The sequence below is a fragment of the Aythya ferina genome (assembly GCF_964211825.1).
Source record: "Aythya ferina genome assembly, chromosome: 1".
NCBI lineage: Eukaryota > Metazoa > Chordata > Aves > Anseriformes > Anatidae > Aythya > Aythya ferina.
Window position 1 is genome coordinate 87061483 of NC_140296.1, and position 13663 is coordinate 87075145.

Here is a 13663-nt window from a genome sequence, read left to right on the forward strand (position 1 = left end):
CATGTGAATATGTTCTGATGAAAATGAATGTGCTAACATGAGAAAGAGGTCATCCATATATCGGTAAGTCATTTGTTCATCTGGAACAAAGATACATAAAATCAATTACAATTTTTACTAAAAAAAATGCTTCATAATACATTGCACACTCCATATTGACAAAAAAAAATATTTACTGTGTTTCAAATAATTTATGTAACAATCCATACAACAAACAAATACAAGATATAGCAGAACAAAGAAATGTTAATTTGAATACAAACTGTTATTGTTTGCTTTATATAAATCAGAAATAAAGTACTGAACTGATAATTCTCTACATCTATTAGAATATTTGTTTCATTTCCATCTTTTAAATTAAGAAATTATCACTCAAAAAGATCTACCATTGTCATCTCAAAACATTACCTTTAGCTTCTGCTCATCTTTGTGGTCTGGTAGACTGGCTAACTTTTTCTCAATGTCATCCAGCCATGTCATTAGGTCATCAGCCTGTCTCTTGTATTGATACCACTGATGAGATATCTCTAAAGCCTTTTTTCTTCTTTGAGACCTCAAGTCCTGTTCACAGTGCAGACATTATTAGAATATCAATTAAAGGCTTATAAAATATGAATTGGCATGTGTGCATACTGAAGGAAAAATTGAAAATTAGGCCACTATTTTTTAATTAGATGTTGATATTTAAATCAAGTATGTAAGTACTTGAACACAGAGTATTTTCATCAGTTTAACATTATTTTTATCTGTTAAATGTAGCTGAATAAGCCAGAGACAGTCACCAATGTTCAGAGAAGTTAAGACTTAAATATCAATATTCTTATATATAATACACTTCTCAAAATACTTACTGGAAAGATGGAAACACAGCCCACCTGTTATCTAGCTATAAGTGGGATTTCTTGTTTTGTGGTCTCCTGTGAAATTCTAGCCTGCATGCAAATTCTGTAGCTATTCAAAAGAAAATCATTTAAATGCAGAAATGTATGTAATAACAGGTTTCCTTTTTCTACAGTAAAGATCATTTACACACCAAAAGTGTTTATGACTCAGCTTTATAAAAGTGTTAAAACTTGTTGTAACAGGATATTCAAAAATGTTGTTTTCTTGCATTATTAAATATATTCTATTTGAATTTGCATTAACAGTTTAGCTTCTCTCATGAAGAATTCAGAAAATATTTTCACTGCTATAACTTCTTCTTAAGAAGTAACTTGAAAAAATTACTTACATATTTTAGATAAAAAGTACTTGGAATAATTTGCTACAACCATTCTTGAATTTTATTTGACAAAGCTGAATGCCTTAAATGAGCCACCCAAATGAAAGTCAATCGCTCTATTCCATAAAAACAGACAGTAGGGATCTGGTCAACAGACTATCTCTAAAAAGTTTCCTTGTTTCTCCTTAGCAGAAATTATGTTGTCCAAGACAAACTTAATAGATTTCTTCTAAATGTGGATAAATAAATAAATAAATAAATATATATATTCCTGCTATTCTTTTATGAAATTCACAGAGATATGCAAAACCATGAAATGAAATCCAAAGGAAAAAAAATATGCTGCTTGAAAATAAGTGATAGTAAGCATAACCAGACCATGCTCCTGGAAACAGAAAGAACTACATGAAAATTTTCAAGAGAAAGAAAAATTATTCCTGCCAGAAAGATGAAAAATTCTGTTCCAGTAGCCAGAAGCTTTGCCTCCAGGTAAGTGGAGGAAGGTGACCTTCCATCTACAAAATTCTTCCTTTCCTCACTTTTATTTTTCCCTGGGAGGATGACACTCCCAATTACATCTCTCAGCTTGTCCAAATAGGATTCATTATAGATGTTTCTAGGTACAGTATCATATGGTTATACCTCCTTCCAGCTTTGAAATAACACAGAATTTAGATACATTATTTTTTTCAGCCTCTTAGCTGCTAGGTCTATTGATATTACCATCTACCCTATCACTCACTATTTTAAAGAGGCTGGAGGTACTTTTCCACCTGAAAGAGGACAAGGTAATTTTTATTTTTTTTTTCCCTAAAGAATTAAAACACCTATTAAAACAACTTATTCGTTGCAACAAGTATGTTCTAAAACTGAAAATCTAAGTTCGTGAGGTCTTTTTGTAGCTAAGGTCTTCACTGCTGTTGGAGAAACCTAAACATGCATAATGTTAAAAAAAAAAAAAAAAAGTATTATCAAAGTATTATCTCTGCAGTCCAATTGGCAATTCCTGGTTGTAACACTAAAGACAAAACAGCACTTGTTAAACTAGATATTTAAAATGTCTTTCCAAGGCATCAAGAGAATTGTAGAGGCAAATATATGTTTATAGATGAATAATTTCAAATGACTTATCTCTAAATAGTAATGAGGATCCATTTAACTTAACAGAGCATTACCCTGAAATGAAGCAAAAAACTGTTTTAGTTGCATATGTTTATAATTGTGGCTCTCATACCTTGAGAGCATTATGTTTAGTCTGCAACAGCTGTTGTTTTATCTTTATTTCCTCCCGTTTTCTCTCATCTGTGATTCTTTTTTGAAGTGTGTCACCCCTTTGCAGCAATTCTTTCACTGTGCTCTCATCATCTTCACTCTGATTTAAAACAACAACAACAACAAAAAACGGGTAAAATGGGCATTTACTCTATTACTTAAGTACTAGGAGATCTGGACATATAAACACACACTTCCTCTGATAAAGTAAACATCTAAGAGCTACTTGTGGTTCTACACTGAAGACCCAATAACTTTTAACTTGAGAGGTACAAGTAAACAGCATTTGAACACCTACACGTTTGACATTAGATCTTACAGAGCATCCAGGATAACGTGATGAAAACATTCACAGCAAAAAGGTTAAGTATTTTTTACTTTAAAGCAGAAAGAATAGATAGATGTAAAATATTCTACATAATTGACAGTAGTCACTGAAATTACCAGTATGCTAGGAGACCATGTGATTCCTAAGCATTTCATACAATAGCATTATCACAATTCAGAACACCTATTCTGTTATTGAATATGCACTATGCACTTTTTACACAGGAACTAAGTCTATACCACAGATTTGGAGACAGTTATCTCTTGAAATATGCTAAACATTCCATGTAAAGAAACAGAACAAAATATGCTGAAGCAGTGGAACATTACCCTTAGTATTTGGTGGAACATTCACTTAGTATTTATCATTGCAGTGAATACTACCTCAAACTGCTTATGTTTTTCCTTGAAAAAAATAATATATAAAGTAATATATATATGAAATATTTAAAAAATATAAATATGTATTTATATATAATGTATACAAATCTTTTTATATAAAGATTTCCTTTCAGCATTGATATGAGATAGCTACATTTGAAAAATTCCCTTAACAGAAAAGTAATACCAATTTTTTATATTGCTTGTAAATAAATTCACATTTGTTCTTGCTGAGGATTCATCTTATCCTAAAGATGTATTTCTGTCAATGACCATGCAAGAAATGTCATTCCTCTGAAAATCACTCTGGAGAGAACACACAACAGTGGCAACAGTATCAAAGCACAGCAGCATTTTCTCATCTTTTTTTGTGTGATTTTTTTCTTTTTTTGAATATTCACACATGGTGTTACTACTCACAAATAGCAATCGTAAGTAATAAAACTTGCAACATCCACAAATATTATTCACAATAGATGGTATGATCAGATCTGCTAAGAACTAATCTGCCCACGTTCCATTTTTCTCAGCGGTCATTACCTAGCCTTTGTCTTCATTGAACTTACTGTGTTGCCCAATTAGATACAACATGCTGAGTTTGATTGTCTGTATACTGCTACAGAGATTTTGGTATTCATTCCCTGATCTGTAATACTGTCCTGTATAGGACATTGCAGGTAATATTTCTGCTGTGCTTAGTGTTTTCAAAAACATTTGGAAAATGTTTTTCTTATAAAATTTACTGTAATCTTACCAATAAAACTTTTAACTAATAAACTAACTTGGAAACTTTGAATTTATAATATTAACACAATAAAATTTTGTCCAAGTCATATCACAAAATCTTAATACAAATATGGAAGTTTCTCATTTTCACCCATGTCTTTTTCATCTCCCTGCCTACTTCACTCAGACTTCCATTTCAACCAAATTACCATATCTTTATTGAAGTCCTCCTCTTTCAGATTCACCCCCTGCTGAATTTCAACCTCCAGTGGTTCAAGCAATTTTTGTATATCGAAGTCAAATTGTTCCAATTCCTTCAAAGGAATGAAGGGCTAAAATGGGAAAAATACAGAGACTACTTAAATATCATATTTAATAGCTTTGTTAGAAACATAAACCAGAAGAGACATCTGTTTTACCCTGTATAACTACAGCAACAGTCATTTTTTTATCTTATGGAAAATCATCTATACCATACAACTCAAACTACCCACATAAATAAAGATCAGTGTTCAATGATAGTCTAGATTTTTCATGTAGGAAAATACAAGAATTCTGTGGTGAGTGAATATATTTTTTTTTAAATTTGATATTCTCACATCTGTGTGTAAGAATAGGTTCAGATAAGCAGTGTAACATGACAATTTGTCTAAAAAATTAAATGTTGACTCTACTTGGCTAAATGTGATTTGTCAGAAATTATACAGCAACAAGCAATCCATTCAGATGAATAACCACTTACTACTACCAATTGAGAACAATTTCATGATAATTTGTTTCAGTGTTTTAAAATCATGGTTCTGTCAAAAAGAATAGCAAAAATGCCAGGTTAATTATACAGCATCCATCTCAAAACAAAAGACAGCTAATCTTTGCATAAGATTATGCAAAGATTATGCTCTGTGACATCCTAGACAAACAAACCAGAAAACAAAACCTGCACTAAAAGCACTTGTTTCAAAAAAGCCTGAACAAAAATTGAGGTAGAAAAAAATTTCAACCAAATAAAATAGACACAATTCCTCCAAAATGAATCACAATATAAATTAGGGTGGTTTACTTTAGCATTCAGTTTTAAACTCTAAAAATGATACACTATCCTTTATCTACCTGCTACCTGAGTAGTATCCACAGTGCCTGTGGATAGGTTGTTGCATATTATAATATGCAACATATTTATTAGGTGCATCGCAAAGGATCAACAGAAAAAATCTTCCTTCTTTGAACAATTTAAATGCAGGAACAAGAGAGAATTACTTGAAGATTCTGGCACAAAATTTAGGTTTAAAAGGCAAGTAATGCTTTATGATCTATGCTCTACGATCTCAGATGTACAACTGTCTACTTTTAATCACTTTTCTATTACTATTCCCACTATTGGCATTTATTACAGAGCATAAGTTCGTAATCAAGACGATAACAATCAAAATTATTCAGTAAAACAAGAGAAACAAGACATCATCTAGAGTCAGATGATCTGTAAAATATTTTCAGTTGTTTTACAGATAAGGTAGAAGTCTTGGAGTAAAAATACCTTAATTGAATCTTATTGATCATTTTAATGACAAAGATTTTGGACACTTCTGCACATTAATGGAAATATAATAATGTATGATATTTGTCATAAATATAATCATACTGTGCTCACAAATTTTCATCAAGAAGCACAGAACTACACTCAGCAACCACTTCAACTGAGGTAGAAATAATAGCAAACTACACAGTAATTTCTTCTCAAATGCTCTGAAGGATGTCTTCAAAAGTACTTAAATCTCAATAAGAGAGAAATCAACTAATAAAACTAATAAAATTACAGATCTCTGGCAGATGCTAAAAACAAAACAACAAAAAGTGTTAATGGGAGGAAAAAGGATAATTGAAATTCCAGTAATTGAATTAAATTCAAAAACAAACAAAAACAACAACAACAACAAAAACTTAAAAATGTTAAATCTCGGTACGCAATGATCTACTTCTCTCTTCATTTTATTAATTCAGGATACAATAATTATGCACTACAGTTTATTGACTTTACATGCCATTTCTTATTTACTTCACTATTATACTGATACTTGTTAGTATTTGAAAACATAATTTGCAAAAAGATGAGAATTGACTGAAAATAGATTATGAGCTTACTATCCTCTTGATTTTTTTCAATTTCATTGCAGAGTGAATAATTCTACCTAAGTATGAATAAACCAAAAATAAATAAATAATACATGTAAAACAAACAAGCACACAAACAGAAGTGCAATATCACCACTACTAATTTTTCATCCCATAAAGGGAAGTAGGACCCTACAGGTGGACAAACCAAGCCACGAGACCATCACTAGCGGACAAACCAGCAATTTTGTCCTTTCTAGGAATGCATACTGCAAGACAGTAACATAGCCAAGAATACAAACAAGTCTGTGCATCTCTATCTTTTGCAATACCTAATACTATAAATAATATTTGTCATTCATACCCTAGCTGTCCATTCTCCAAGGCCCTAGAGAATGTCCCCTGCATTCTAATCTACAGTTAAAATGATATGCTGTAGTGACTACTTTCATTTTACTAAGTAGATAGAGTATAAAGCTTAGGGAGATGCTGCCATTCCAACTCATTTTGCCTACACAATCTTAACTTCTGAGTGAGAAGGTTGACACATTGAAGACATTTGTAGGCTATGTTCTAAAGACACTTTTCCTGTACATGCATCTTTTTCCCTGTCTTTTAGTGAGGCTAGAGTGTACTATGCAAACAGTAAATCAATGATAAATCATCTACAGGCAGTCCCACCATTCCCTAAAACAAATAATAGTTTCACATCACCTTATCAAAGGACATACCATCCCTAGATGCTTACAGAAATATGGAAGAGCATGGCAAAAGCTAGAAGGATGCATACTGCACATAGCAGATGTTCACAATAGAAATGTTTCACAACAGAGTTTGTGCCAAGACGTCCTCCTCTGTCTACAGTTTTTACTTCTGTACTAGGCAAATGAAAAGGACACTGGAACTGCTGAAATACTACTGATGGCTGACAGGGGAAAAAATAAAATAAATTATCATCTTCCAAGGCCTCATGGGAAAAAGGTACCACAACACAGTCTGGGAATCCTTTAAAGTTTGGGGAACTTCACTAATTCCTGAACCAAAATGACAAGGCTTCTTGAAGGAAAGTTCTCTGCAGATAACAGGAGAAAGAGATGTGTAAGGCCCAGGTAATCTGTGACAGTTTTTACCTTAAAAAAGGTCACTTTATTGAAGTGTTAATGATTCACGTACTTCCAGACATAGTTTTCTCCCAAAGTGGACAAAGAAAAAGTTATAAAAATCTAGGAATTTCTATGTAGTAACATTAACAGTGATTTCAGATATTCAAAGTAAAGATGACAACTAAAAGTAGTTGTCGGTTAGTCAAGCAATTAACATTGCTTTACTAATACAAAAGAATATTACTTTCCCCATGCAGAATTCAGTGAACATTTGTACTACATAAACAAGTTAATATTACAGAAGCAATTATATATAGTACATTTTCAAATACACTTGTACTGTGTCTGTCTGGGAAGGAGTTAACTTCCATCATAGCAGCCCATATAATGCTGTGTTTTGTACTTGCTGCTAGACCACTTTTTATTAACACACTCATGTTTTGGCTATTGCTAAACAGTGCTTGCACAGCATTTTTCTGTTCCCACTCTCAGATAAGGAGGCTGAGGATTGGAAAAGAAGCTGGGAGGGGGGACAGCTGACGATTTGAACAAAGGGGTATTCCATATCATATAATGTCCTGCTCAGAATAAATAAATAAATAAATAGATAGATAGATAGATAAATAAATAAATAAATCACAAGGGAGACGAAGAAGAAGTGGGGTACAACTTCCAAGGCAGCCATTGATCAGAGACTAGCTGTGTCAGTCTGTGTGGGGGAGGCGAGTGATCACCTTTGTGTCACATGTTCTTTTCCCTCTTCTCTTAATCTATTAAATTGTTTCAACCTGTAAGTTTTACTTCTTCCTTTCTTTCAGTTTTCCTATTCTTATCCTGTCCTGCTGAGGAAGTGAGGACTGAGCAAGCTGCTGTGTGGGTGCTCAGGTGCTGGCCAGTGCCCACCCCCCACAATAGTCTATATGGAGGGTAGAATCCACATAGACTAGAATCTATGAACCTTAGAATCTATGTTAAAACAGTGAAGAAAAGGTAATGTGCCTTTTGAAAAAGATGGGTTGCTTATTGCCATTCAATAAAATCTAATAAAAGAAACACTGGATTGGTCAAAACAAGCACTGACAGTAACTCTGTTCTCAATCAAAGAAGCTACTTGCTACCCTGAAGTGCAAAATGTTTACAAATAATCCAGTTAGCTAGCAAAAATGAAAAAATACTGACAGTTGTTAGAACTTGCTCGTATTATGAAACAAAGAATCTTTTCACCTCAGCCAAAAGTACCTCAGATATAAACAATCCAGCTGTTTATTTTTCTGTATGTGTTATGAGACAAAACTTGATTTTCAAGAATGAATATTTTTTAAGAAAACAGTATCTAATATCAAAGTAAGGCACATGCTACTTCTCAAACTGAGAGATCATAAAAAGTGGTCTGATGTATTCGCACATCCTCCTTTGTGCAATCCTTGCATTTAAGATTAATATGACTTGTTAATGTAATGATGCCACTATTCAGTTTTACAGTTTGCTAGTGTACAACTCGGTAACATTTTGAAGAAAAGAAAACCCAAACTGTACCCTTGACTTTAAAGTTTTCAAGCAAACATTGACATAATTAACATTACTTAATAATTTCTTTCATTAAGCTTTTTAATAGAAAATACTCTTTTCTGTTCCACAAAGGAAACCTAAATCAACTCAAATATGCACAAAGAATGTGCTGGTTACACAGGCCATTGAGCCCTATGCAAGCCCAAAGTAGCAGATGAAAACTGTCTCCTTGCTTATGCTTTTTTAAGGCTTATTTCCCGCTCTGCCACTGATCTTTTGGTGCATTGATTTCCAGTGCTATTACACTAACCAAGCAAATACTTAAGATGAGGATCCATGCACTCCCACTATCCTATGTATCAACCTGCCTGCTTTAATCTGCCAAATAGCTCTCCGCAATAAAGATAACATAAACAATGGAGAAAGAAGGTAGTTTATGTCCTCCCTCGTTCCATATCATAATAACAATTTGGCTAAAAATGCCCTAATCCTTACTCAATTCAGGTTCAGTAAAGTACTCAAACCAATTGTAGAGGTGACCAACCGGCTGAAGTATAGTTGATGCTTGCATATGCATACATCCACACACACACACACACACACACATATACACACACACACACATATATATATATATATATATATAAAATCTTGGTGAGTCACAGCCTCACATAAAAAAAATATTCAATTGTGCATTTAATGAAAATTAGCTGCCCAAAATGAATGTACATAAAACAGGCTACTCGTATAACTTTGAAAAGATTAAGAATCTTATTAATTCCTAGATGACACTCATTTTTGTAAGTTAGTGAGGTAACCATTATTACATGTTAATATAAAATCAGTGAACAGTTCTGATTGTGTAATAATGGAAAAAGTCCCTCAATACAAAACAAACAAACAAACACAAACAAGCAAATGAACAAACAAACAAGACACCTTTGACATTTAAAAAAAAAATTTCCATTCCTAGGTTTTTCATTTTTTCCTTTAAAAGCCTAGCTTTTGGAGAAACTGAAGCCCCGTAAGTAGTCTTAGCTGCACACCTTATACAGATACCATTTTGTATGCATCTCCATATTGAAGCAAGTCTTCCTACCTTTCCACTCTTAATTCTTTGTGATAGAGCCGCAAATCGCTGGTTGAGCTCTGATAGTTTAGGCTCTATTACTTTCCTGCAGTGATCTCCACGGTTTGTCATCAAGTCTACTGCCTGGTCACGCACAGAGTCCACCTTTGGATGCATATCATTCAGCTCAGCCTTTAAGCGCTACAGTCCGTGAGCAAGAGACAGGGCTTGAAGTTAGTAATAAATGCAAAGAGAGAGAAAGAGAGAGAGAGAGAGTGTGCAAAGGAATAGGGAGCAAAACCACAAAGCAAATTCAGATAATTATGCATAAGCGTGCAAATACAGTATAAATACATTAGATAACATTCTCACATACATCCCTTCAAATTTATAGCAGGAATGTATCTATATATCTGTTTGAAGATCTTCTAATGGAAAATAATGGTGAACATTATTTCTAGACAGGTTCTTATCTGCCATAATACAATCCTCAGCATATGAGGGTACACTCAATTATTTTATGTCCCTAAAGGTAAGAAGAGCTGCTAATTGTGTAAAGACACTGGAACAGGTTGTGCAGAGAAGCTGTGGATGCCCCCTCCATGAAAGTCTTCCAGGTCAGGTTGGATGGGGCTTTGGACAACCTGGTCTGGTGGGAGGTGGGGGCAAGGGGGGTTTGGAAACTGGTGATCTTTAAGGTCCCTTCCAACTGAAACCATTTTGTGATTCTATGTTCGTAACTCACACATTATAGAACTCAATGTAACGGTTGTTGTTCTCATTGCTGTTCATGCTCATACTGGAGGTAGGGAAAAATGACAGGATACACACCAGTATTTTTTTTTCTTTTTTTTTTTTTTCTATAAATCTATCACAAATTAAAAAAAAAAAAAAAAAAAGGAAAACAATACTTCTTCTGCAATAATAATTTTAACAGTTGATCAGTATGGGCAGCCATATCATACTACAGTAGATAGTTTCACTGAGAGTTTCACTGTGAAATGCCTTTGTGCAATACAAGTATATACCTGCATTGATGGCAAAAATAATTGTGCTTTGTACCTTGAGGTGGCAAAATTGTTCAACCTGCTACTAACATCTGTTCTGTAATCCTTCTGAGATCAATGAGCCATTGATTTATGCTCTGCATAAGTGCTAGTTGGAAACTATGACTGCCTTGGAATTTGTAAAGATTTTCTTTAGTAAATGGTATCATTATGTTAGTGTCAGCAATACAATTCTGATTTTGATTTCCAAACTGTTTCTCAGATAACATGTGATGACCACGGAGTTCAAGAGAAGGTAAAATTTCACACTGATTTTGGAAGCAAAAAAAATCCATATAGATCACAACTTGAAGTTGTTTAACAAATAAGTTGTTTTAAATAAGATACTTTAACAGTCACAATTACCTTACAAGTCAATTTTTCGTCAGTTGTTCAATTGATGCAACAAACCAAATAAAATCTCCTGATCAATAGACTAACCCATTGTTACACAGCTTGTTCACCATATGATATTATTGTTTGTGTTGTTGGATGGGCATCAATGCAAGCAGCATTTAGAGGATTATAACAGTCATATGGCAGAGATATCAAATGCAGATACCATATATACCAGAAAAGAATCACAGGAAAAAAAAAAATAAAAATAAAAATGAATACACAGAAAAAAGGGCTGGTGTTTAACCAGCTCTGCAGAAGAAGTATCTTTCAGCAAACATACATTTAATAAGATGCTGTTCTACGCACCATGAAGTCCCCAAGACATAATAACATATTCAGTTTTATTTCTGCAGGGATTTACCTTTTGATATGTGGTGCAAGTTTATTAAAAATCTACATGCTGCCAGAGGACAGCTTTATCACAGAGAAAAGAATGTTAATCAATTTGTGATACCTTTCAAACTATGCTAGTTCTGAAATAATTCTTTTTAGAATAAAATTAATGCTTTTCAGAAAATCACATTTTTATTTTTTTTTACCTTAAGAATTTCCTCTTTTTGCTGGGGCTTTTGCTTATCAGATTCATCCAACAGTATTTCAGCACGATACATCCAAGTCGTGACATTAGCTACTTTCTGATCAAAAGCCTCCATGAGCTTTTGATATTCCTGTATGTGAAGAAGGTAAATACTGCATACAAAAAAAGTAATCAGAACTGAAATAATAGTCATAAGTGTGCCGACTGTGGCAAACATGCATATATTATGAAACTATGACTATTTTATATAATAGCCGCTTGTTTTGTGAAGGACAGAATCTATTTTATGTGTTTGCTCTCACTTTATATGTATTATTTCCTTGAAAAGACATTCTAGGAGAGACAGAAGCTTCCAAAGAGACAAGCAGAATGGTGATGCAGTCACAGCAAAAAACAGGCATCTGCAGCTTGGTGCAACTGCTGAGAGGAACAGGAAGCTTATAGCCAGACCTACTGAAGGTTAAAAGAAATTTCCACAAAAACAGGTAGAGAACTCTTTCCTGAGAGCCACTGAAGTCAAATGAAACTAAGTTTGAAACAAAGATGCACTTGCAAAATCACAATCAAGAAAGTTTACTTTGTATATAAACCTTTTATTTACATTTCAATGAACTTCCCTGCTTTCCAACTCTACTTTATAAAAAGCTATTGTAGTATCAGTATATATTCTGATATATATATATATATATATATATATTTAAATTTGAAAACCTGTCTTTTTTGGTGAGCACACTAGAATGAGTTCTATGCATATCCAACTCAAAATTACAGATGAACTATATCCCTGTGCAGTACATGTTTACCACATACTTGAGATCAAAGATTTTGCTATCACTGTCATTTGGCCACCACATGTATTTTACAAATACATACATGTATTTTAATAAAATACATAATGTATTTTAATAAAATACATACATGTATTTTACACTGTTCTAACATCTGTAAAAGACTAACTCCTTCTCTTATACATTTTTTTTTATTTTTATTATTATTGTTTTTTTTATCCTGGGTTCTAGTAAATATTAACAAAACAATTCAGAGAAGAGAGAGAAAGTGATACATATCTATACCAGTCTATAAACTCCATTATATGTTTCTTATAATCAGTTCTACATTGAAGCTGAGCTCCTACATCACACTGAATCAAATTCTTAAGTCTTCCAGATAGAGCAGACATCAGCAGATGCTTGCACTTACATGCTGCCTACAGACAAAGAAGCCCTGCAGTGATGCTACATATCCATCACAGAAGCATTTTCAGATCCACTTGGTTCTCCAGTGAAGCTCTAAGACATCAAGCTCTGAAAAGCCAAGTCTTGATAAAGGCTACTGTATTTCTATAACCACTTCTGTTTCTCTGGGTTGAAACTACATTCTCATTCTGTCAGAAATAGGAACAGCATAAATTTTCCAAAGAATTCTTTGGAAAACCTTCTTCGTTTAAGGGTTCAAGCTATCATCTGTTCATGACAGAATCACTTTAAAGGAAGGATGCAGTTTTATGACTACCAGTAGTTCTAGGCAGCTGGGGCTCCCGAGCCTGTATTAAATGTGGTTTAGGGATTTAGTTTGGAAAAGGCTTAATCCGGTCCCCTTAACATATTCCCACCAAAATATGCACCAAAAAAAAAAAAAATAATAACGCCCAAAGGAGGCTCATGGAGTCCTGAAGGACTAAATCATTGATTTTGAGCACCTTAGATATATGTTAAGCAGGGCTTCTCATTCACTTGCCTCTGAAATTAATCTAGTTCAACCACACCACATCTACTCTGTGGACCAAAACAACATGCAAGTGGAGACTTACTTTCAAACTGTACTATTGCTGCAAACAGAAATGTTAATGTTGCCAAACACAGCCATAGCTGTTGGTATCAATACCAAGACTTAATTTAACTGATTTCAATACTTCTTTTATTCTATTCATATTCAAGGAGTCTAGGTCGTTGGTAAAAACAA

At 33.5% G+C, this 13663-nt stretch overlaps 1 protein-coding gene across 12 annotated transcripts in view; it reads right to left on the minus strand.

Annotated features, from left to right (window-relative positions):
* DMD (dystrophin) overlaps nucleotides 1–13663 on the minus strand; it is a 1246037-nt gene that overhangs the window by 661550 nt on the left and 570824 nt on the right. For 11 of the 12 annotated variants that reach the window (XM_084515490.1, XM_084515483.1, XM_084515486.1 and 8 more), the window contains 5 exons: nucleotides 11703–11831; nucleotides 9749–9919; nucleotides 4138–4260; nucleotides 2457–2594; nucleotides 409–561 (listed from right to left, as the gene is read on the minus strand). In XM_084515490.1, the coding sequence (XP_084371616.1) occupies nucleotides 409–561; nucleotides 2457–2594; nucleotides 4138–4260; nucleotides 9749–9919; nucleotides 11703–11831 (714 nt within the window). The remainder of the gene's footprint in view (nucleotides 1–408; nucleotides 562–2456; nucleotides 2595–4137; nucleotides 4261–9748; nucleotides 9920–11702; nucleotides 11832–13663) is intronic. The other variant, XM_084515478.1, reaches the window with a different exon arrangement.